The sequence below is a fragment of the Elgaria multicarinata genome, chromosome 1 (genome assembly GCF_023053635.1).
Source record: "Elgaria multicarinata webbii isolate HBS135686 ecotype San Diego chromosome 1, rElgMul1.1.pri, whole genome shotgun sequence".
Lineage (NCBI taxonomy): Eukaryota > Metazoa > Chordata > Lepidosauria > Squamata > Anguidae > Elgaria > Elgaria multicarinata.
Window position 1 is genome coordinate 18,752,135 of NC_086171.1, and position 23,820 is coordinate 18,775,954.

The following is a 23,820-nucleotide window of genomic DNA, read 5'->3' on the forward strand; positions in this document are numbered from 1 at the left end:
TGTCTTCAGCCCCAGTTGACATCTTGCCTCAGCATTCTGGACCAGATGAAATTTCTGAGCACTTCTTCAAAGACAGTCCCACATTGAGCACATTCCAGTAGTCCAAACAGACTAGAACATGTGTCACTGTGGCCAGAACAGACATTTCTAAGCCTGGGCACAGTTGGAACAGTAACTACAGTTATGTAAATGTACTCCTGGCCATTGCCAAAGGATCCAGGTTCGTGGCTGAATCCCGGAGTATGCTCAAACTGTGTCTTCAAGGGGTGTGTAACCTCATCCAGCATCAGTTGAACACCTATTGCCTCATCTGCCCTTTGACTAACCAGGAGAACCTCTGTCTTGTCTAGGTTAGGCTTCAATATGTTCACCCTCATCTAGTCCATCATAGACATCAGACAATGATTTAGATATAGAATAGCTTCCTTGGATTGAAATGGAAAGGAGAGATAGGGTTGGGTGTCATCAGCATGTCACTGAATCCCCAAACTCCAAACAACCTCTCCCAATAGTTATGTTAATTAGCATGGAGGCCAAGATATAATCCTGAGGGACACCACAGGCCAACAGGTACAGCATAAAATAGGCGTCCCCCAGAACCACCTTCTGAAATAACCCCCTTCAAGAAGGACCAAATGCAGCATAGAACAGTGCCTCCAAGTCCCATTCCAGAGAAATGCCTCAGAAGATATGCAGGTTGCTTACCTGTAACTGTAGTTCTTCGAGTGGTCATCTATGCATTCACACATATGGGCTTTGCGCCTGCGCAGAGACCAGACCGGAATCTCCAATAGCTTAGGGAAACGCTTTTGGGCGGAAACCCCTCCCCCACGCTATCGCGCATGTCCACGGGGTTCCCGCCCTTCCCTCAGTTTACAGGAGTCCGACATTGTGCCCCCATAAACATGAGTGTAATTCATTAAAGAGGATAAAATAAATCCATAGTCAATCATGTCATTATTAAATATCACACCACCAAGAGGGGATGGTGGGTGGGTTGTGTGAATGCATAGATGACCACTCGAAGAACTACAGTTACAGGTAAGCAACCTGCATTTCTTCATCGTGGTCTCTATGCATCACACATATGGGCGAGTAACAAGCTCACATACCTTTGGAGGTGGGTTGGTGTACTATTTCAACACTTCCGAGAGCACCGCCCTTCCAAATGAACAGTCATGTCTGGATCGAGTGTCCAAGCTATAATGCTTGACAAATGTAGAAGGGGTGGACCAAGTCGCAGCCTTACAAACGTCCTGAAGTGGAACACCCCTGCTGAAGGCCACCGACGTCGACATCGCTCTGGTTGAATGAGCTGTCACAGGTCGATGTATCTCTAGTTTAGAGATAGAGTAGGCAAGTTCAATTGTCTCTACTATCCAGCGTGACAATCGCTGGCATGACACCGGGAGTCCCTTATAAGGCTCACCATAACATACAAACAATTGTTTGGATTTTCTAAATCCTTCAGTTCTAGCTCTATAAAAAGAGAGAGCTCTTCTAACGTCCAACATGTGGAGAGCAGTGTCTGTAGGCGTTGTGGGGTTTGGAAAAAAGGCTGGCAAAATAATGTCCTGAGCCAAGTGAAAAGGCGTCACAACCTTTGGTAAAAAAGATGGGTCTGTACGCAACACAACCTTGTCATTGTGAAAAATTGTATAAGGAGCATCTATCCTTAGAGCTTTAAGCTCACCTGCACGCCTTGCTGAAGTTATGGCCACCAAGAACACAGTCTTGAGAGTTAAAAGTCTTAAGTTCGTTGTAGCCATAGGCTCAAAGGGTTTTCTTGTCAATGCATGGAGCACAACCGACAAGCTCCACGACGGTACGATATTTCTAGAGGTTGGTATGGTGTTTCTCAAACCCCTTAAAAATTCCTTGGATGTAGGATGGGAGAAGGGGGAGAACCCTTCTACACCTTCATGAAAGGCAGTGATGGCAGCTAAATGAACCCTGATGGACGAAAGTCCTAAGCCTCCTTTGAACAGTGAGAGTAGGTATTCTAGAATCACAGAGACGGGACAAGTCTCAGCGATGTGATTCATTTGCAGTGCAAACTTAGAAAACCTACGCCATTTAGCAGCATACGATTTCCTTGTCGAAGGTTTCCTCGATGCAGTCAAAATACTGTGTACCGTCAATTGTTCGATACCGGAGGTTATGGTACTATTCTCCATGCCGTCATCTTGAGTGTCGAGAGGTCTGGGTGTCGAACTCTGCCTTGGTGTCGAGACAGAAGGTTCGGTATCGATGGTAGCTCGATGTAGTCCCTTCTCGACAGTCGAAGAGCATGAGGGAACCATGGTTGTCGAGGCCACCACGGCGCGATCAGAATACAGTTTGTGCCGTCTGTTCTTATCTTGGCCACGACTTTTGTTAGGAGTGGGAAAGGTGGGAAGATGTATAATAGTCCCCCCGTCCAAGTTCTTGCGAAAGCGTCTCCTAGCGAGTTCCTTCCGCTTCCTGCTCTGCTGCAGAATTTGGTACAGACTGCGTTTTCTGCAGTGGCAAAGACATCGACGGCCGGATCGCCCCAATACCGAAAGAGGTTGTTTCTTACTTCGGTATCGAGCTCCCATTCGTGGTTGACATGGAAGGACCTGCTTAGGGAGTCCGCTACGATGTTCTCCTTCCCCGCTACGTGGATCGCAGTCAGGTAAGTCTGTCTCTTTATGCACCAGTTCCAAATCCTGAGTGCAGAACGGGTTAAGGGGTATGACCTCGTTCCCCCTTGCCTGTTTATGTAGCAGACAACAGTGGTGTTGTCTGTTGCAATCAGAACGTCTTTGCCCTCGATGATCTGGGCAAACGCTTTCAAAGCATTTTCCACAGCCAAGAGTTCCAGATGATTGATATGATCCCCTTTCTGCCGAGGGGACCATCGACCTTGGACGGTGAGCGAATTGCAGTGAGCTCCCCATCCATCGAGAGAAGCATCTGTCGTGATGGTAAGCGATGGTGCTCCTTGCTGAAAAGGAATCCCTTCCAGGAGGTTTCCCATCGAAAGCCACCATTTCAACGACGCCCGAACCTGACTCGGTATCGAAAGGTAAGTCCTGCGAGCGTTGCGTCGAAGATCGAAGGTCTTCAAGAACCACCCTTGAAGAATCCTCATTCGCAATCGGGCGAATCTGATGACAGCGGTAGTCGCCGCCATCAAACCCAGCAATCGTTGGATTGTCCATGCCGAAGGTCTTGCTTGGGTTTCGACATCGAGAATCAGGTCTCGAAGTGTTTTTGCCCTCGCTAACGGGAGGTAAGCCCTTCCATCTCGAGACGACAGAGTCACTCCTATGAAGTCTATCGTTCGCTGAGGAGTCAGTATAGATTTTTCCTGATTGACCCACAGGCCAAGGGATTCTAAAAGTTCTAGAGTCGTGGTTATATTCTCCTGGAGCGTGTGACTGTCCTCCGCAACCAGGAGCCAGTCGTCTATGTATGGATAAACATGTATTTCCTTCTTTCGCAGGTGGGCACACACAACAGCCATCACCTTCGTGAAGACCCTCGGTGCCGTCGCGAGGCCGAAAGGGAGGACGTTGAATTGGAACTGCTCGACGCCGATGGAGAAACGTAGGTAAGTTCGATGCGACTTCCTGATGGCGATGTGGAAATACGCATCCTTCAGGTCTACTACCGCGAACCAAACCCCTGTATGCAACAGTTGGAGGATAGAAGTGACTGTTGTCATACGAAACTTCCTTGGGGTGATGTATTTGTTCAGTTGTCTTAAGTCCAAGATCGGTCGAAGACCTCCATCTCTCTTCGGGACCGTGAAGTAACGGGAGAAAAATCCCTGGTTGAGCTCCTCTGTAGGTACGGGAGAAATGGCTCCCTTCGATAGTAAGGTCTGTACCTCGAGCAGTAGAGGAGGGGATGGTGCTGTTATCTTCACTCCCGAAGAGAAAGGAAGGGCATCGAATTCGATGGCGTAACCCGTCTTGATGATAGTGAGCACCCAGGAGTCGGATGTTATGAACTCCCATTGATGGTACTTGGGTGCTAGACGGTCTGTAAAGGGTAGTAGGCCTGGTACGGAGAAGTCAAAGCCGCTGCCTTTTTGAGAAATCCGGCTGATGTCTGCCTTGTTGGTACCGACCTTGATAAGGTCTCTTTCTCTGCATCTGATGTTGCTGTTTTGGAGGTTGCTTGTCAAACTGGGGACGCTGTTGGATCTGCTGGTACGGTTGTCTAGTCCAGCGCCTTTGCTTAAATTGTGGTTGGGGTTGTGAGAAACCCATCTTTTTGGCAGTTGTGCGAGCCTTGTATATCGAATCTAAGGACTCGTCGGTCTTATTGTTGAATAGCCCCTCTCCGTCGAACGGCAGACTCTCTATTCTAGTTTTAGTCTCATTTGTCAAGTTGGCTGACCTCAACCAAGCGTGACGTCGAAGGGCTATAGAACCCATCATCGACTTGGAGTGGGAGTCCGTTTGATGTTTTGCAGAATTGAGCTGCAGATGGGCTATTGCAGTTGCTTCGGTATGGAAAATCCTCGCCAACTCCCTCTTATCTTCGGGCAGATGGTCAGAGAGAGAGTTTAATTTTTCTAGGATGAATATTTGATACCTGGCCATAGTTGCCTCGTACGCAGAGGTTCTTATTCCCAAAGAAGACGAGGCATACACCTTTCTGCCGAGATAGTCTAATTTTCTGCCTTCTCTGTCGGTAGGAGCTGAATGCACTTTCTGTGATCTTCCCTGGGCAGATTCCACGATTATCGAATTAGGTTTTGGGTGTTGGAATAGAAACTCGGCATTGGTTTCCTTGACTTTATACATTGACTCCAATCTTTTAGATGTCGACTGCGCTGCACACGGATTTTTCCAGGAGATCTGTGCAGTCCTCCGTAGTGTAGGAGGGAAGGGAATCGCGATGGTCGAGCTAGATTCCGTTCGAGTTACATCGTAGATTGGGTCATCATCAATCTCTGTTGGCTGATCGATGTCGAGACCTAAGGACTTGGCCATTCGGAGTACCTGGTCAGAGAATTTCCCCACATCCTCTGAGGCGGAGACAGGTTCATTACTATTTACAATATCGTCAGGTGAAGGCATAGATGGGGTTACAGACACTATAGAGTCTGAATCAGACCTATAGTCCTCATCAGGAGACTCTTGAGCCGCCCGCACCGTTTGATGCACTGGCTGCAAAGCTCGTTCATGTTGAGGTGAGGGCGCAACAACAGTTGCAGTCGGTATCGACCGGTGTTCAGTACGCTCAGCCCTGCTATCACGGCTGCGAGGTGTATAGGATCGAGGGTCTGGCGGAATTTGCAAGACTCTTGAATTTGGAGGAGGCTGTGCAAAATGCTCATATCGTCTGCGCTCAGACAGATAATATTCCTGAGGCCGATAATACTCCCAATCATAAGGGTAGTCCCGTTGATACTCAGAGTATTGAGATACTCGATCCAAGTCCGGGCCAGGAGATCGGTGTTGCCGACGTGGAACAAGCCTAGTCGAGTCTTCCAGCTCAGTCGTGCAAGGTACCTGAGCCGATGGTATGGAAGCAACCGAAACGGAATCCCGAATTTCACCCTCCGACATCGAACTCCTCGCCGCCGGTAACGGTGCTGGTAGCGGCAATTGCGTCGATACCGAAGTCGGCGCCGACCTGGTAGGCTCGGCGGGTATCGAAGATAGGGTATCGACCCTCGAGGTGGAGCATTTTTCTGCATCCTTCCTCTTTTTCTTCTTTTTCTTTAGCTGTTCCGCCGATTTAGGGGTCCGAGCCTTTTTTGAAATCTTCTTGGCTGCGGAAACCGCTAGGGATCGGCCTGGCGTCAGGGGTATGGCCCTGTTATCCGCCATCAACTCCTCACCAATAACGACTGATTGGACTTCTGGGCTAAGAGGTTTTTCCATTGCCCTTGAGGAGTGTTGCTCCTTACGCTTATGAGGCGAAGGTTCAGTTGCTCGCAGAGCTTTTTCCCACAGTATAGACCGCAGTCTATCTGATCTATTTTTCCGTGTTTGTTTGGTAAACGCCATACAATGGTGGCACTGTTGAACCTTGTGCGCTTCACCCAAACACAACACACACAGGGAATGGCCGTCCTTGGGTGGCAATTTAGCGCCACATTTAACGCACTTCCTGAAGGGGGCCCTTACGGCCATGCGCCTCAGGCGCCGAAAGCGATCAAAGATCGCTGGAAAAAAGAGTAGGAAACAACAATAATATATATATATAATTTTTTTTTTTTTTTTTTTTTTTTTAGATAGACAAGAAAAAGAAGAACAGCGCAGAAAAAAGAGTCAGATAGCGAAGCAAAAAAGGTAAGTACTACACAAGCTGGAGAGAACACGGTTTCTACGTCTGTGCACGATGGCGGACGACGAAAAACTGAGGGAAGGGCGGGAACCCCGTGGACATGCGCGATAGCGTGGGGGAGGGGTTTCCGCCCAAAAGCGTTTCCCTAAGCTATTGGAGATTCCGGTCTGGTCTCTGCGCAGGCGCAAAGCCCATATGTGTGATGCATAGAGACCACGATGAAGAAACCATAGTCACCAAGACATCCAGCAGATCTAGCAGGGACGTACTTGCAGTGTCACTGGTTCAGTGTTACTTCTATTAAATCCCTGGTTCAGTATTACCATCTGAACTGGCAGAACTACAGTTACTACTAATCACAGCTAGTTTCTAAGTCAGGCATTGACCTTCTAACCCTCGTTTTAATCTAAGGTAGTCAGATTTTTTTAAAATCAGCTATATTAAAAGTCCCATAAAAATAACCTAGTTTAAAAAGATGCCCTAGTGTAAGACAACCATTAAAATCTACATTCAATCTTTTAAAATTGAATTCATGATATTAAGTTGAAGTTCACTTTGCTAAATAAAAGAATGAATTGGGGCAAAACATGTGTGACAAGCCAAATTCTTGGGCTTATAGCCTCCGAAATATCTCTTTCCTCCAATCTCTTTACATGCCCAGCTCCATGATGGCTGAACTGGGAAACTGTGGCTTAAATCACTCCTTTCAAACCACAATATGCAGCCAGGATCAGTCCCTGGCTTGTTCGGAGCCCTTAAACCCAATTTTCCAGTCCATTGTCATGGGAAACTGTAATTTAAGAAACTAAACTAAATTAGCTTTGCTGCAGCCAAGCATGCATGCAAGAATAAGAGGAAGAACACAGGCACACAACTAAGGTTTACAACCCTTAAGGCAAGAAGGAAATTGCTTAACAATTTTAGGCAAAATTAACTCAGAGATCTCAAAATGTTTTCAGATGAGAGACTCTGCTTAATTAGAACAGATCTTTGCTATCAACTAGATCAGGCATGGGAAATTTGTTATGTCTCGGGGCCACACTGATGATCTGAAATTGTTCAGGAGCTGTACATACAGTATGCTTTTCCCCATTCTTCTTCCAGTACCAGTTTACCTTCTAGGAAACATTCTTTGTCTAGGTTATGGAACGTGAGCGGATCTGGATCACGAGCATCTAGATACCTTACTGTCTCCCAAGAGGCCCTAAAGAGGCTTTAAAGTTTTCCATTGTTGAACTTGCGTAACAGAATTCTATCTATACCTCCAAAACAAACGTATACAGTTTCTTCAACATGATGTAAAACCATCAGTTAAATCTATGAATAAAAAGGGCTAGACTAAGACTGGGTTCAGACGACACAATAGTCAACAGTTGGTTAAACAGTCCACGGTAGATACCATATTTCTTCGATTCTAAGACACACTTTTCCCCCCATATAAACATCTCTAAAAACGGGGTGCGTCTTAGAATCGCAGGTGCGTTTATTATTTCTTAGAATCAAAGCTTTTTTTCTGTTGGTGGTATTGAAATTAGTGTGCGTCTTACAATTGATGGTGTCTTAGAATCGAAGAAATAGGGTAAATAGTCCACTGTTAACTATTGTTTCGCCTGTCAAGGAAAAACCATGCCACAGCTGGTTATTTCCCTGAAATAACCAACATAAATAATCAACGGTGTGTAGAGTTGATGATTATCTGCACAACCATTGATTATTGTGTTGTGTGGCAGGTTCCGTTGATAATTTCCCCTGCCAACAGTCACAAGGCAAGAGCGGCAGAAACCCCCTGCCACTCTTGCCCAGTGGGGCTCTATACCTAGGAGAAATAATCCTGTCCAGGAAGCACTAGGGGAGCTGCCGATCGTGCCATCCCTCAGTGGGGTGCCACAGATTGCCATACCAGGGTAGTGCAACACCAGCTTCAGGACCCCAAGTGTTCCCAGGGATGTGCACATCCCTTTCTCCTGCCCCCACTGCAAAAGGAAAGTGCTGTCGACAGGGGATGCTAGGAACTCCTGCTGCTGCAACGAGAACCAATGGGCAGACCTCCAATAGTTATCCATTTCCTCAAAATTTGCAGTGAGCTTGCTTTCCAGATTATCAGTGTTACTGAGACATGCCTGATCAGCACCAGTCTCCTTGAGCAACTGACTTGTTGAACAAGATGATACGAAGTCAGATTTCTTCTCTTCTTATCCATTATTTCACAAGAACAGAGCCCCCCACAACACACACACACAAACACACACCAGCATTATCACACTCCAGTTTAAGAACTATTGATCTACTTCACTAACAGAAACTCACTAGCTATTGGAAGTGCAAGACACATTAAATCTGACAACAAAATTTGATAGGACAACTTACTTTGACTGTGTCTGCTTTGTGATGTTTCTGATGGTAGCTCCTTCTTTTCCAATAATGGCTCCTACAAACTGGGTGGGAACCAGCATCCGTAGTGGAACATCAGACTGTGGTTTCTGCCTCGTAGCTGCACCTGGCGAACCTTGTCTGGGAGGACCTCTCTGCCCAAATCCACGTCTCCCCTGTGGATGCTGCTGGGGTGGTGGTTGTGCTGCCATTTCATCAGGAATATATGCAACTTTTAATGAGTAGTTTTCAAGCTGGAATCCATTGAGTTTTTCTATTGCTCTGTATAGATTTACAAAGGTGGAAAAGGTATTGTAAGCGGGAGCTTGTAGAACAAGAAATCACTCAGTTATAAAATTTCATTCACAAGTAACATAGACATACACATCTTAGAACAGCCTTCCACAACCTGGTGCCCTCCATGTGCATTGGGACTACGACTCCCATCATTAGCAGCCAACATGATGGATGTGCATTAGGAGGATATCAGGTTGTGGAAAGCTGGTCTAGATACTCAAGTCCTAATTAGGTTATTTAGGTTTGATATGTCCTTCTTGCATCTTCCTTTCCACAGACAGGGCTCTAGTCTTTTATTCATTATTATCAACAATATTTTGTAAAAGAGAGTATGAACTTGGATCCTGTTCTTATGCCAAAAAAGAGAAAAAAGAATTTGAACTATTACATAATGTTTGCTGTCTTCATTATTAAACAGTCTCCAATCTCCAGTCCTGAGACTTGAGGACCTGACCTAGAGATCTACATCACAGAGATATTAAGACACCTGTGTTAAGTGACTTGTCTAAATTAACACCTTTCATGAAGAGTCCTCCTTTGCACTATGGATTATACTGGCTTTGTTAACTTTTATAAACCAGTAATATATGCAAACCTTTAAGTATTGAAGAATGATTATTTCGGGAATCAACTTATGTGTACTAATAGAAGTTGTTGGAGTTTTTTCTCTGTTTGTTTCTTACAATTTTCCACCTCTGCTAAACTCTTCCACATTTACATATGTGAGAAGTTTGAGTTGCTTTTCCCATCTGCAAAAAAAGTTATTTTTATTTTCCCTGACAAACATATTAAACAATAGCTTGAGAAACCCAACTACAGATTAAAGCGGTTGTAAAAAGAGCACACACACACATATTTTGGATTCCATTTTGTATAACATCCAGTTCCATGATGATATGACAATTATTACTGTAGCATGCCCACTTTTAAAGCAACATTGGGAATATTTTAAAGCACTTAAATTGTTACCAATGATAAAAACATGTTGAAAATATATTTTCCTTTTCCCAAAGACCATATTCTTGAAAAAGAAACTTTTCGTGTAAAAGTGGTCTCTTGAAAGCTTATTTTGGAGAAGTAAAGAAACAATAATTGCAAGTAACTGGTTTAATAAGCAACAGCAGTAAGATTCTGCAGGAATTTTTAACTGTAAAACTCTCTTTGAAATAACCGTGTGGTTGAAGTTATTATATTATATAAAAGGAGAAGGGACGTATGGAGATGAAGCGATGCCTCCAAAGTGTTTCAGCCAAAACTTGAAGTCTGAACTTTTGAGATATTACTGCTACTTCTAGATAACAACCTAATTCAGACTATGAGGTTATTTGTCCCTCAGTTGTTTAGCACACCAGAAGCCAGCGAGGGCATTTGCTCCTGAACAACACATGGCTAACCGTGGGAGCATTGGGAAAATTACAGTAGGGAGGGGGAGCCATCATGGCTGTTCCCCCACCCCTGTGCATGCGACTGCCATTTGCATTATTCCCCATGCAGCAGTGCAGGTTGGTGAGTCGTCTGGATCTGGCGTGCGGCGGAGCTTGGGCTTTGTACCCACCCTACAACCTCTACCGCATGCCCTAAGTTGAAGGGTAGGTATGAAACCCCCCTGCCATGTAGCGGATTGGGATGATAAGCTAACCCATGTTGCAGTGGGGGGAGGCAGCCACAATGCCTCTGCTGTGGTCGCCCGAACCCTGTCACAGGGTTGTTGTCACATCTGACAAGTTTTTCTACATGAGTCGAGAAACATTAGCCTGATCTTATGTAAAGTTTGGCACACCTAAGTCCACTGAAATCATAGAATTGGGCTTCAAGTTGACACTTCACAGTTGTTTTACATCTTACCCTGATGTAGAAAATATGCAATCACTGTGTAAAAAATAGTTTATTTCAAAGCATGGATCAAATACCTGTTTTTCCTGATTACACTAAGCAACTGATATTTCTCTCATTGTCCACAATGTACCTTTTTCCAACACATGCCCATGTGTACAAAGAAAGAAGGGAAAAGGCCAATCCTTCCTGGCTAGCTACATTCGGTTATTTTAAAATACAACTATATGGAGTACTTGAAAACAAATAGTCAAAAACATCTCCAAGAGCACAAGAAACCAATAGTGTTAATTTCATAAAATTAAGGAAAGTTAAGTTTCCATAGCAACTGAGCTGCTCCTGAGTAATGTGGATTATAATAGAATTTTAAAGTTGAACAAATGTAAGTGCTGCAATGAAAGATCATGTATAACTGCTCTTAGAATTCTTATGTTGGGGGGAAAATGTCTAGAGTTTTAATTTTCTGAGCCTAAAGGGTCAGGGTACAAGGCAAAATTTAGATCAAGTTAAATCTATTAAAAATTAACCTCCAATTAACAAGAAACAGTGCTAATCCTGAGCCAGCCTTGTAAATAAGACCACAGAAGTGATCACCCTATAAAATGCTATACAAACCTTCTGAGGATTGGGTAGAAGAAGGATGGAGGTGCAGAGGAGGGCACTTCCCTCTCCCATAATACTAGAATCTGGGTTCATTCCATGAAGCTGATTGGTGGGAGATTCAGGACAGATAAAAGGAAGTAGTGCTAGGAACATGCTATTGTCTCTCAGACCAAAATGCTCAGGGTGATCTTGGCATGGAAAACAAAATCAGAGAGACCCACAAGGAAGTGGGTGACTTCAATTATCCTCACACTGACTGGATAAATTCATATTCCAGTCATGACTAAGAAGTTAAATTTCTTGATGCCCTAAACAATTGTGCCCTAGAACAGTTGGTCACGGAACTGCGCAGAGGGGAGGCGACCCTAAACTTAATCCTAAATGGTGTTGCCCAGGTCCTAATACGAGATGTAAATATTGTGAATCAACCAGTAACAGTGACCACAGTGCTATCAGATTCAATATATATTTAAATGGAAAACTGCCCAGGAAGACAAACACAGTCACATTTGACTTCAAAAGAGGAAACTTCTCTAAAATGAGGGAACTGCTGAAAAGAGAGTTGAAAGGGGCAATCAAGAGGGTTAAATCCTTGCAAAATGCATGGAGCATACTCAAAAGCACAATAATAGAAGCTCAACTAAAATATATTCCACAGGTTAGGAAAGGTAGCACTAAGTCCAAGAGGTCAACCAGCATGGTTAACAAGCAGTGACAAGGAAGCTATTGTAGGAAAGAGGGCTTCCTTCAGAAAACAGAGGTCTTGCCCAAGTAAGGAAAATCAAAGGGAGCACAAGCTTGCACAAAGGCGATGCAAGCAAACAATAAGAGATGCAAAAAAGCATTTTGAAGAGCACATCATTAATAATATCAACAATAAAGAATTCTTTAAATAGATCAGCAAAAGGAAACCAGCTAGGGGAGAAGTTGGACTGTTGGATGACAATGGAGTTAAGGGAGTACTAAAGGAGGACAGGGAGATTGCAGAGAAGCTGAATGAATTCTTTGCATCAGGGTTCACTGCAGAAGATACAGGACAGATGCCTGTGCCTGAACTGATGTTTTCAGGAACGGAGTCTGAGTTACTGAGGAAAATTGTGGTGACAAAAGATGAAACCTTATTGACAAATTGAAAGCAAATAAATCACCAGGCCCATATGGTATCCATCCTAGAGTTCTCAAAGAACTCAAATATGAAATTGCGGATCTTCTAACCAAAATATGCAACATGTCCCCTAGCTCAGCCTCTGTACCAGAGGACTGGAAGATAGCCAATGTAAAACCAATTTTCAAAAAGGTATCCAGGGGAGATCTGGGAAATTACAGGCCACTCAGCTTGAGCTCTATTCTAGGTAAGTTGGTTGAATTTTTTTTAGTAAGCGTATAGAAGGGCATGTCCTGCTGAAGAAGAATCAACACAGCTTCCTTACAGACAAGTCATGTCTCACTAATTTTCTAGAATTCTTTGAGAGTATCAACAAATATGTAGACAGGGGTGATTCAGTAGACATGGTAAAGGCTTTTGATAAAGTCCCTCACCAAAGACTCCTGAAAAAACTTAGCAGCCCTTTTGTGGATCAATAACTGGTTAAAGAACAGAAAGCAGAGAGTAGGAATAAATGGTCAATTCTCCTGAAGGAGAGAAGTAAACAGTGGAGTCCCACAGGGATTGGTATTGGGGCCAATTCTTTTCAACTTGTTCATAAATGATCTGGAATTAGGAGTGAGCAGTGAAGTGCTTGATGACATCAAATTATTTAAGGTTGTTAAAAACAAAGGGATTGTGAAGAGCTCCAAAGGGATCTCTCCAAGCTGGTAGAGTGGGCATCCAAATGGCAGATACAGTTCAATGTAAGCAAGTGTAAGGTGATGCATGTTAGGGAAAAACCCTCCAACTTCAAGTATAACCTGATGGGATATCAGCTGGTGGTGACCTAACAAGATGAGATTTTGGGGTTGTGGTGGGCAGCTCAATGAAAATGCCACCCAGTGTGCAGCCGCTATAAAGGCAGCAAAGGAATTGAAAGTAAAACTGCAGGATCATATTGCCTTTATACAAATCTATGGTGCGACCACACTTAGAATACTGTGTACAGTTTTAGTCACCACACCTAAAAAAAGACATTGTAGAGCTGATTGGTGGGAGATTCAGGACAAATAAAAGGAATTGCTTCTTCACATAGCACATAGTTAAATTATGGAATTCACTACCACAAGTTGTAGTGTTGGCCACTAATTTGAATGGCTTTAAAAGGGGGGTTGGATACATTCCTGGAGAAGGCTAGCAATGATTTTATGCTACCTCCAGTATTCAAGACAGTTGCTGGGGAACATGGATGGAAGGGTGCTGTTGCACCATGTCCTGCTTGTGGGTCCCTGGTCAACAGCTGGTTGGCTACTATGTTAACGGAGTGCTGGATCAGAAGGACCCTTGTTCTGATCCAGCATGGCTCTTTTTATGTTCTTATCTATAACTACAAGGCTGATGCTTAAAATATAAGGCTGTCCTATGCCACAAAATAATTGTGTCATTTAGGTTATACACCATGTTCAGGAAAAGTTTAGATCTTGCAGTGTCTTGCAATAGCCACATTGTTCATCGCGGAATTCACCATATACACAGTACAAAAAGAGGTATCATACTTCAGGTACCTTAGCAAAGAAGTAAGTTAAAATCTGCTGGTAAAAGGAGAAAGTGTTTCCTATCTGTAAGCCAAAGACAATAAAGCACTATGTCACGCCAATATTTCATACCTCTATCCTCACTCTTAAAATATATTTCTTATCTTTCTTATACACATCTTTCTAAAATCTTTGTTAAATAGTGGGATTTGTGAAATGCCCTGAAATGGGTAATATTGGACCAAGCTATGAAATATGAAAATCAATTTTAAGAGCATGAAGTACCTTGTAAGAAGGAACTGTTTCCTGCCTGCAGTTTCTCCATGAACTTCATGGGAAGAGATGTGGCATGCAAGACCTTCTTGTCTTCTTGGGACATACTGGAGCAGTTTTAGAATGCTTCCTCAACATATGGAAAGGGACTGTAGCTCAGTGATATCACACATGCTTTACATGCAGAAAGTCCCAGATCAATCCCCAGCATCTCCAGTTAGAAGGATCTGGTACCAGGGGGAAACCTCTGCTGAAGAATCTGGATAGATGCTGCCAGTCAGACAACAGTACGCTAGATCAACAAAGACTTGGTATAAGGCCTCTTCCTAAGTTCCCACTGAGAGAGCATCACTTATGTTTTATTACTAACATACCCGCTGAAATCTAGAATGATTGTTCTTCTATCTACCGATGGCCAGAACTCATATTTTCTGCTTTTTGAGTGCAGTTCCCCATACAAGGACTGGCTAATATTAAGTGGATTGAAATCACTGAATTCTAGCATACTAATACAGACAAATATCCTGCTTATCTATGCAGCTTTAGGTTTTAAATTGACAGATTCCTCGTAGAGCTGCTTTCTTTAGATCTGGTTGATTCTTCTAGAGTAGATCACTGCACAAGTTGTAGCAGGATCCAGCCACTTTTAAATTCCCATGTATTTCAATAGGTTCGTAGCATGATCCAGCCACTTTTAAATTCCCATCTATTTGAATAGAATCAATTTAAGTACATGTTTGATTCTCCCAGCGAAATCAGAGCAAGCACCTATTCTTAAAGCCACCATTCTCAGCTTAAAAGTCTCCCTTTCTAATCCATGAATCCATACTGCAAAACCCACATGATCTATTTTACAGACTCTTCCTCCTCTACCTTATTATTATTATTATTAATTTATTTATATAGCACCATCAATGTACATGGTGCTGTACAGAGTTGTACCTTCTACAAATAGCCAAGTTTGAAAGAGTACCCAACAAACCAAGACAACCAACAGTCTAATCCAATATACCCCGAAGTCCATAGTCTCTCAAAGCTTATTATCTGGCATGTATCTATTTAAACTGAAAGACATGACCCCATAATTTGCTTTCTTAATGCACCAGGGTGTTTTCCCCCCATGACTCATTTTTAAATTAGTACAGCAATAAGGGATTAAAGTGATAACTTGTATATTATGAAAGCAGTCCCTCACCCTGCCCAAACCCGCTTCAGCTTCAGATGAGTGCAGATGCAGCAGTGACAGCACCCTTATTCTGTTTCTCCAGGCAGGGCAAGCAGCCAACCAGTCTTGGCAAACTTGCTCCTTTCCTCTTTAGCTGCTCACACGCAGCTGCTGTGGGGCTGCACCTGGCTGCCTGCAGGCAACTGTTACTCCCCCACAAGCAACTAGGCAAATACCTAATTACAATACTGCAAAAAAGGCAAATTAAGCTGTCAGTTGGTTAGCACTGACCGATTTGTAGCGTTCAAGAAGTCATGTCATGGTGTATCATCTAGAATAGAGCTCACAGTGGATGAAGTGGTTTTCTGCACACACACAACTGGTCCAAATAAACACCTTTGCAATAAATTATGTGGCACTAACTAAACAGTTCCTGTATCTTTCTAATGGCTCTCATCTTAATTCCTTCACAGTGGTTTTAACAAGATAAGCACACCAAGAAAAGTTAGCTAATATGTTCAGACTCTCACTTCAGTATTAAAGCTTAAATTATTCTAAACTAGACGATATCACACAATGGATGGAGGTTGGGGCACAATGTCAGGAGCAGCTTATTTTAAAGCAACAGTCCACCAGTAAGATGCTCAATACATGCAGATTTGGAGAGAGAAAGATAGCGGATTTCTGAACTTTTAAAAACATTACAAGTAAACTAGTCCTTACATGGAAATGGTCTTACAGACACAAAGTTTACGCTGAACTAGGCATCATAGCAGAAAACCCAAGGAACAGTAATTATAGGAAGGGACTATGATCTCCAACAGATAACTTTCAGCACTGAGGAAATGAAGACAAACCTGTAGCCTAGATGTAATAAGGAGTTTCTTATTTTAAGCCAAAAGCCCCAAAATGAAGTTGATAATTTCACTTTGCCACCAGGTGGCAGAAACTTCAAAGTTAAAACAAAAGCCCCAAATGACAATGGCGTCCCTTGACATTTTATACTAATATGAAGATGAGGGACAGGGTCATTGGTGGAGGGAAAAGAAGACATATCTAGTCTCCTGACAGTCTGGCTTCAAACTTGAGCACAATGGCAAGAGACACAGGATCAACTGCAACCCACCCCTCCCTCTCTCCGATGCTGTTTATCAGGTGCTGGCAAAGGGGACTTACAGGCCTCGTAAGCATGTGCATGACTGTTCCTGGGTGGTCTTTTATTTGTTCTTAGTAAGAAAGGTTCAAAGGAATGAGATAAGATGACTGATTTCAATTATTTCATCATGATGTTTCCTGCAATGTTTCATCTTAAAGGGGATGGGGGGGGGGGGGGAAGAGAAGAGGTATGTCCCTAGGAAAGATCATAGAGTTTGGTTCCATCATCCCATGACACACTTCTCTTGCAGCTCTTGCATTTTCCTTTATCTGATCCACATATTGCAAGTCTTGACAACTGCTTGATAACAGGTCTAGTCTAGAGGTGGGCAGCTGTGGGGAGAGCTACACTGGACCCTCTGGAGGCCGCACCCCTTCCCCACCACAACTGGAAGAGGCCGCACAGCAGCTTTCCCAGTGATTATCTAAGGAAGGAAGGCTTGAGCTTCCTACACCCCTTTGTTTTTCAGCACAACTGCACTCCCCAAGCCCATCAAACAACTGTTTGACAGACTGGGAGAAGCACAATCTGAACCCTGTGTCTCTGGTGCTGAAGAGCTCTGTATATCTGTAGAACTAGTGATTCTGCTGGGAAACAAGTCACACAGGAAGCACATCAGAAGAACCATTGGGAAAGCAGCCACATGGCCACAGTGGAAACCGCACTGTGGAGGTAGGGGATCCAGTGTGGATCACCAAATTCTCCATGGCAAGCCATATGTTGTCCACTCCCGTCCTCACAACTCCAAATTATTTAGGGTAGTTAAAACAAAGAGGAGCTTTAAAGAGTTCTAAAAGGATCTCTCCAAACTGAGGGAATAGTCATTAAAATGGAAGATGCAATTCAAAGTAAGGAGAAAATCTGAATTTCACATATATACTGATTGGGTCTGAGCTGATGATGACAGACGAGGAAAAGGATTTTAGGGTTGTGGTGGAAAGCTCCATGAAAACATCAATCCAGCATGCAGCTGCTGTTGGAAGACAAATTCCATGTTGAGCATCATTAGGAAAAGAAACAAAAATAGAATTGCCAATATTACAATGCCTTAGCACAAATCTATGGTGCCACCACACTTGAAACACAAGAGTATCAAAAAGGATATTGTAGAACTGGAAAGGCTGCTAAAGAGGGAAACGAAGACGTTCGAGAGGTTGGAGCAAATCTCCTGTGAGAAAAGATTACAATGTTTGGGGCTTTTAGTTTAGAAAAAAGTCAAGTAGCAGGGGTCATGATAGAAGTATATAAAACTATGTATCATGTGGAGGAAGTGGAAAGACAGGCATTTTTCTCCTTCTGTCATAATAGTAGAAGCTGGGACCATCGAATGAAGCTTGCTGGTGCAAGATTCAGGACAGATAAAGGAAGTACTTTTTGGCACTGCACATAGTTATACTATGGAATTTGCTCCCAGAAAATGTAGTGATGATCGCCAGCTTGGGTGGCTCTAAAAGGGAGTTAGACAAATTCATGGAGGGTTATCAATGGCTACTAGTCCTGATAGCTGTATCAGCAGGCCTCGGAATTCCAGGTGCTGTGGAACAAGACTGGGGGAGTGCTACTGCGTGCATATCTTACCGCTGGGCTTTCCACAGGGCATCGTTTTGGCCACTTGTGAAAGAAATGCTGGACTAGATGGGCTTTTGGTCTGATCCAATATGTCTCTTATGTTCTTGTGTAGAGTTAGAGAGAATACTACTCTGATCGTGTTCAGCCTTCTCTGGCCATGTAGGTTTGAAGCCTTGGAGTGTTCCTGGATTCAATGTTGGGCCAGAAAGCGGTCTGTAGCAGAGTGCAGAAGTATCATTTTTTTATCCCCCCACCCCCATGCACGCCTTCCTGTAACCCTTCTGCCAGACCTGACAACTATAACATATCTTTGTAACATGGGGGCTATGTACTAACACACATTTCCCTAGAGCTACAGCCCTTGGGCACAAATCAAGCTGTTGATTTTTTCCCCTTAAAAAGACAGCCTAGGCCTAGATACCTCAGAGACTGCTTTCTCACATTTGTGCCACTGTGACCTTTAAACGCACCCACTTGACTACTTGCCTATTTTAACAGCAAAGTCAGATAACCTCTTAGTGGTTGCTCACTACTATGGAACTCCCTTTTGCTGGAGATCTAGCCGATTTTGAATACTGGCTATTTTGCAGAAGGACTGAAATACCTTGCTTGGGGTAACATTTAATGGCAAATGTTAAAGGAAGCCTAATTACGGTTTGGAAAAGTTTTATATTTTAATGAGTATTTTCACAAATGTGCAGGAAAGCCTCATATACATGCTGGTATCCTCCCTCATTCAGAGTGACATAGAACAGACCCAAAATAATAATAAAAAAAGAATGTTCAGTTGTTTAAGCTTTCATTACATACAATTCTGAAATGCTCAAATATGTTAACTACAAATTAGAACAGATGTAAGCCTTCAAAAGATATTAAAGACCCTGGCCTGGTTCATACAATCGCCGCAGTCTGCTGTGGATTATTGAAACCATGGCGGCTTGCAGCACATGCTGATGGCCATTGTGAATATCCAAGCTCTGGTGGCTGGTCACTTATTGTGATATCCGAACCCAGCGAGGTGGTCTGTTACTGTGGTTAACAAACCATCCACAACTCATGGGAAGTTTATGGGTCTGGGGTGTTTGTTAATCACAGCAACAACATATCCTGTGCCAGAACATTACGATAAGCAGTGGTGACTGCCCATGTGGCAATTGTGGAAATTGGCCCAGAGTGTCAAACCAGAGCAATTAATTAATTTGTGTATATAAGCTGCAAGAAACTTTTTAAACACCCACAAATATCAATAAACACTTTCATTCACGTCATTGAAATTGTTATATAAGAGTTCCTGAATAATTCCCACCTATTTTATCTCAGTTTTGCCCTTAGCCTGCCAGGAAGAACACTTGGCTCTAACTGGCAGTTGCCCTGGGACTGCAGAATCAAAGGGGGGGGGGAATGCTCTGGCCCTACCCATTGCCCAAACGAACAAGAGCCACTAACTGCTGTTTGGGCAAGAACACCAGCAAGGGAAGATCAGCCAGGCCCAAACTGCATTTAAATGCCTTCTTTTAGTTCACATCCTTGTCCTGGCCTTGAAAAACCGATCTGCCTTCTCTTCCGTTCCCTTTCAACTCCCCTTCACTTGTGTGTCTTGTCATTTTAGTTTGTAAGCCTGGTGACAAGACCTATTTCTCTTTTTTTTTTTATGTGAGCTGCTTTAGAAAACAATAACAGAAAAGTGGGATAAAAATGCAGTAAATAGCAGTTTTGAATTTATGCTTTTGCAGTGCAGTCCTACAGTGCAATTACTCACACATACATCCCAGTGTATTTAATGGCCTTGCTCCCCAGTAAGTATTTAGGATTGCAGCCTTAGAGTACAATACATGTCTACTCAAAATTAAGGCTCACGGAGTTCAACGAGGCTTACTCTCAGGAAAGTGGATATATAGGACTATAACTTTAGTTATTCAAATACTATTTGAAAAGCAAAAATAAAGTGCTAAGCAAGTGACATAACAGAGTGAAGTGCACAGAGAGTCTTTCCTTCTGTAACTGTATCTAGTATTAATACAATTAGAACTTAAAAATATTTTGAAGTAGCACAAGAAATGGCTCGGACAATAAATCAAAGTAAATAAGCACTTACTGTCTGGCCTGGTCCTTATTGGCATATGTTACATTTACTACTGCAGTCTCTGTTTCAGTATTCACTAGGAGGGAAAAGTATATAAAGAAAAAAATTACATTTTGTTTACTTCCTTTAAACAGAAAATGGTTTCGAGTTTTGTGTGTTACCTTGCTCACAGTTCTCCACTGTCCCATACTGTGCTAGCAAGCTGTCCAACACCTATGAAAAAGGAACACAGATGAAAATGTGAAGTTTCTCTGGTAGCTATATATGAAAGCATAAAACCTTGAGCAGCCTGAAAGATTTTTTCCTAAAGTCTTTTCATCTTGGGTTCTGAATCTGAACTTCTGAGTTAAGCTTGACGGCTTAATATTCAAGCTGCAGTGGGGGCATATTGTAGCTTTTTGTTTTGTGTGAACTCGGTGAGGATGGGTTGTTGGGGTGATTTTAGGGTTGGCAGGTGGCTTTTGTTAACCACTCCAACCACCCTCTCTTGCTGAGTTCACATGTAAGAAGCTTTAGTAGCTCAAATAGTCAAAAATTTTGTGAACCGCCCAGAGAGCTCTGGCTATTGGGAGGTATAGAAATGTAATAAATAAATAAATAAAATGGCAGCCACCACCAAAACAAGAGGCCTCACAGGGAAATTCACCCATGGTGGCTTCCCGTTACTTGCAAATCCAGTCAGTAAGTCAATCAATTCTCTATAGAGGGAGCATCAGATAAGCTGTGGGTGGGTATGAAAATAATAATAAAAAATTGAAACAGGCAGATAACCCCCTTTTATATCCTACTTTGAAAATTTGGGAAAATAAATTAATTTCAAAAATATCCCCATTGCTTCCATTCTTATTGCATCCAGATTTCACCTCTATAGATAAACAAGAGCAATATGCACAATGAAAACATAAGGGACTTTATAGAATAAGAGATTTCAATGAAAATAAAATCCCCCTTATTTTGAAAAATTAGAAGAAAGGTTCCAGAGAATGTATGCTCCTTTGCTTTACTCTACATGAGAGTAAAGCAAAATTGCAGTTTCTAAAAAGATACTGACATTTCACAAGAATGGCAGGTCTTGAGTTAAAACACAATTTCGATATACACTTTTGCAGCAATATGAACTTAGAAAAAATCGGAGATTGAATTCTGCACATTTTGATACAAAGTCTCATTATTGCAGTTTCTAAAAAAATCAAAATGGAAAAAGCATGATTAAACAAAAACTGAATCACATAAATGCAACTCTTAAAATATTTTCATGTGCACCGTATGCACTCAGGAATGATATTTACTATTTATTGTTTTAAAAAACTGATGTGAGAAGTGCTTTCCAATTTTATTTCACTAACATGTTTACTCTGAAGTAAGTTCTAGTGAGTTGAATGGAACTTGCTTCCTAGTTGGCATGTTTAGGATTGCATTCCAAAGTTATAAACAAGAAAATGAAATAATTTAAACATTTTCACTGTTGCTAGATTAAGAAATAACTTTCAAGTCAGACAAGCAGCTTGAACAACTGCCATACTCAGACTGAACTCATCAGTATTTGTAAGAAATGGGGATTTTTAAAAGTACAATGGTAGAAAACTTACTGCACTTGAGCACATCTCAGATTTTATCATCATAAAAATACTTGTATTTTAGTTCTTTAACTTAAAGTACAGGGTTGGGTCCAAAGAGTCCCTTCCTTTATCCGAAGAAGACTCCTTCTATCAGGAGAAAGGTACTGCTGGATCCAAACCATAGCCCTGTGATACAGCTTTTTATCCACAAAACATTAGGCAATTCCAAAGCTTGCTATCTGGTTTAAAGCTGCAAGAAATGAAGGGCTGCTGAGAAGCAAAATCAAGAACCCAGGATTATATCACACAGTAGGCCTTTGCTCCTATTCTGATATATAACAAAGGGAGATGGAGGCAGCAGCGATTTAAAATACTTTGATGTGGGCTGGGGATGTCTGTGGCTGGAAAAGAAAGGAAGGGCATTTCTCATACCGCTCACCCACCCAGGATAATGCCGACATTGTTTACAATATATATTCAGCACTATAAAAACATGTCGCTGTGGAAAGCATCTTCAGCTCCTATGGAGATATCCACTACATGGTGATATTAGAACTTATTAAAACACAATCACCACACTTTTAAGCTCAACTCTCTTTATGGAGAAAACATATCTACTAGTAAGTAGATCTGCTATAATTTATCTCTTATAGAACTGCACCTCTTACTTCCTCCCCCCCTCAACATTAAAAGACAATGGGGTTTGCTAGGCCCAAGCCCCAAATCCCAGAGCCCTGTATCTATTTCCAGAGGCCTGATGTCCGCTGGTGCTGATGGTAGGGGTTTCCCAAGTTTTATTGTGGTGGTGGTGTTCACTGGAAACCGCAGCTTGCTGCATACTTATTAAGCTTAGGAAAAAGACTTTGACTGACGCCAACAGATCTCTCTCTAAACTTTATTGCTATGCAAGGGATGTTTTTTTGGTGTGGGGGGAGGCTACTTATTCCCTCACCATAAGCTGTGATCCCCATTGAAAATTGCCCCACTCATGGCAATTAAGTGTCCGTCCCCCCAAGTTTAATTACCATACAGGGAGATTTCTGGGGGTAAGAGTGCAACAGCAAGGGATGGAAGGGTTAACCATTCCCTACCTGTGTGCTGTGCACCCCCAGTTAAACTTTGAAAAAACTTTTCATTGGAAGTTTTTTTCCTATGCCTAATTGCTGGGGTAGGAGAGATTTCTCCGGGAGGGAAAAAGAGAGAAAGGAGGAAGGAGGGAGAGACAGAGGAGGAGAAAGAGGAAAAATGTGATTCTTGTTTTCTAAAAGGATAAATAATTTGGGCAGAAGGTTCTTTTCCAGGTAGCCTGTATGCATTTGCATGAGTGAGTGAAAGACAGCACACTTGATCCTTCCACCCCAATGCCTCAGCCTCCTCTTCCCTTTTCTCTTTCCAGACTTCTTCTGTCTCCTCCCCAGCTCTTGCTCAATTTCCCCCCTCCCTTTGATCTCCAAGTTAAACTGAGCTTTTAGAGGAGTAGAAGAAGTTGCCACCAAATATTTGGCATACTTTTCACCTGCATATATTGATGTGTTTATACATAGTACAATTATAACCATGCTCACCCTAGGGCAAGTGGGGAAATGCAAAACTAAAATTGCAATATCATTAGAGGAAACTAACAAGGAACCACCATGTCACTGAAAATCCCCCACCTCCTTTTTACTCTAGCCTCAAGCACCAAACGATTAGCACAAAAAGATACACATTTTAAATTGACTTGCATATCAATGCATTAGAGGAAAACAGCAGTAATTAAAACTTGCTTGTGTTCCAGCTTCTTTATACACTAGTTTCCTTATGCACTTTTCATACTATGTGGATCACGATTCCTGATTGATTTTATAATACCTCCCTCTCTTAAGCATTTTATTTTTTATTCTTAAAAGCCAAGTCTTCCAGTTCTATTTTAAGACAAACCGTTTTTGTCTAAACTGTTCATCTGCCTCCCTATCTCCACGTGCAGCCTTGATGGGCAACAAGAACAGAATTTCTAGCCAAGTTGGTAGTGCGATAG

General features: G+C 42.6%; 1 protein-coding gene across 1 annotated transcript in view; it reads right to left on the reverse strand.

Annotated features, from left to right (window-relative positions):
- IGF2BP3 (insulin like growth factor 2 mRNA binding protein 3) overlaps positions 1-23,820 on the reverse strand; it is an 85,844-nt gene that overhangs the window by 19,659 nt on the left and 42,365 nt on the right. Inside the window, exons 4-6 of the mRNA XM_063123750.1 lie at positions 20,406-20,457; positions 20,257-20,320; positions 8,641-8,925 (exon numbers count right to left, since the gene is read on the reverse strand). Coding sequence (XP_062979820.1) covers positions 8,641-8,925; positions 20,257-20,320; positions 20,406-20,457 — 401 coding nt within the window. The remainder of the gene's footprint in view (positions 1-8,640; positions 8,926-20,256; positions 20,321-20,405; positions 20,458-23,820) is intronic.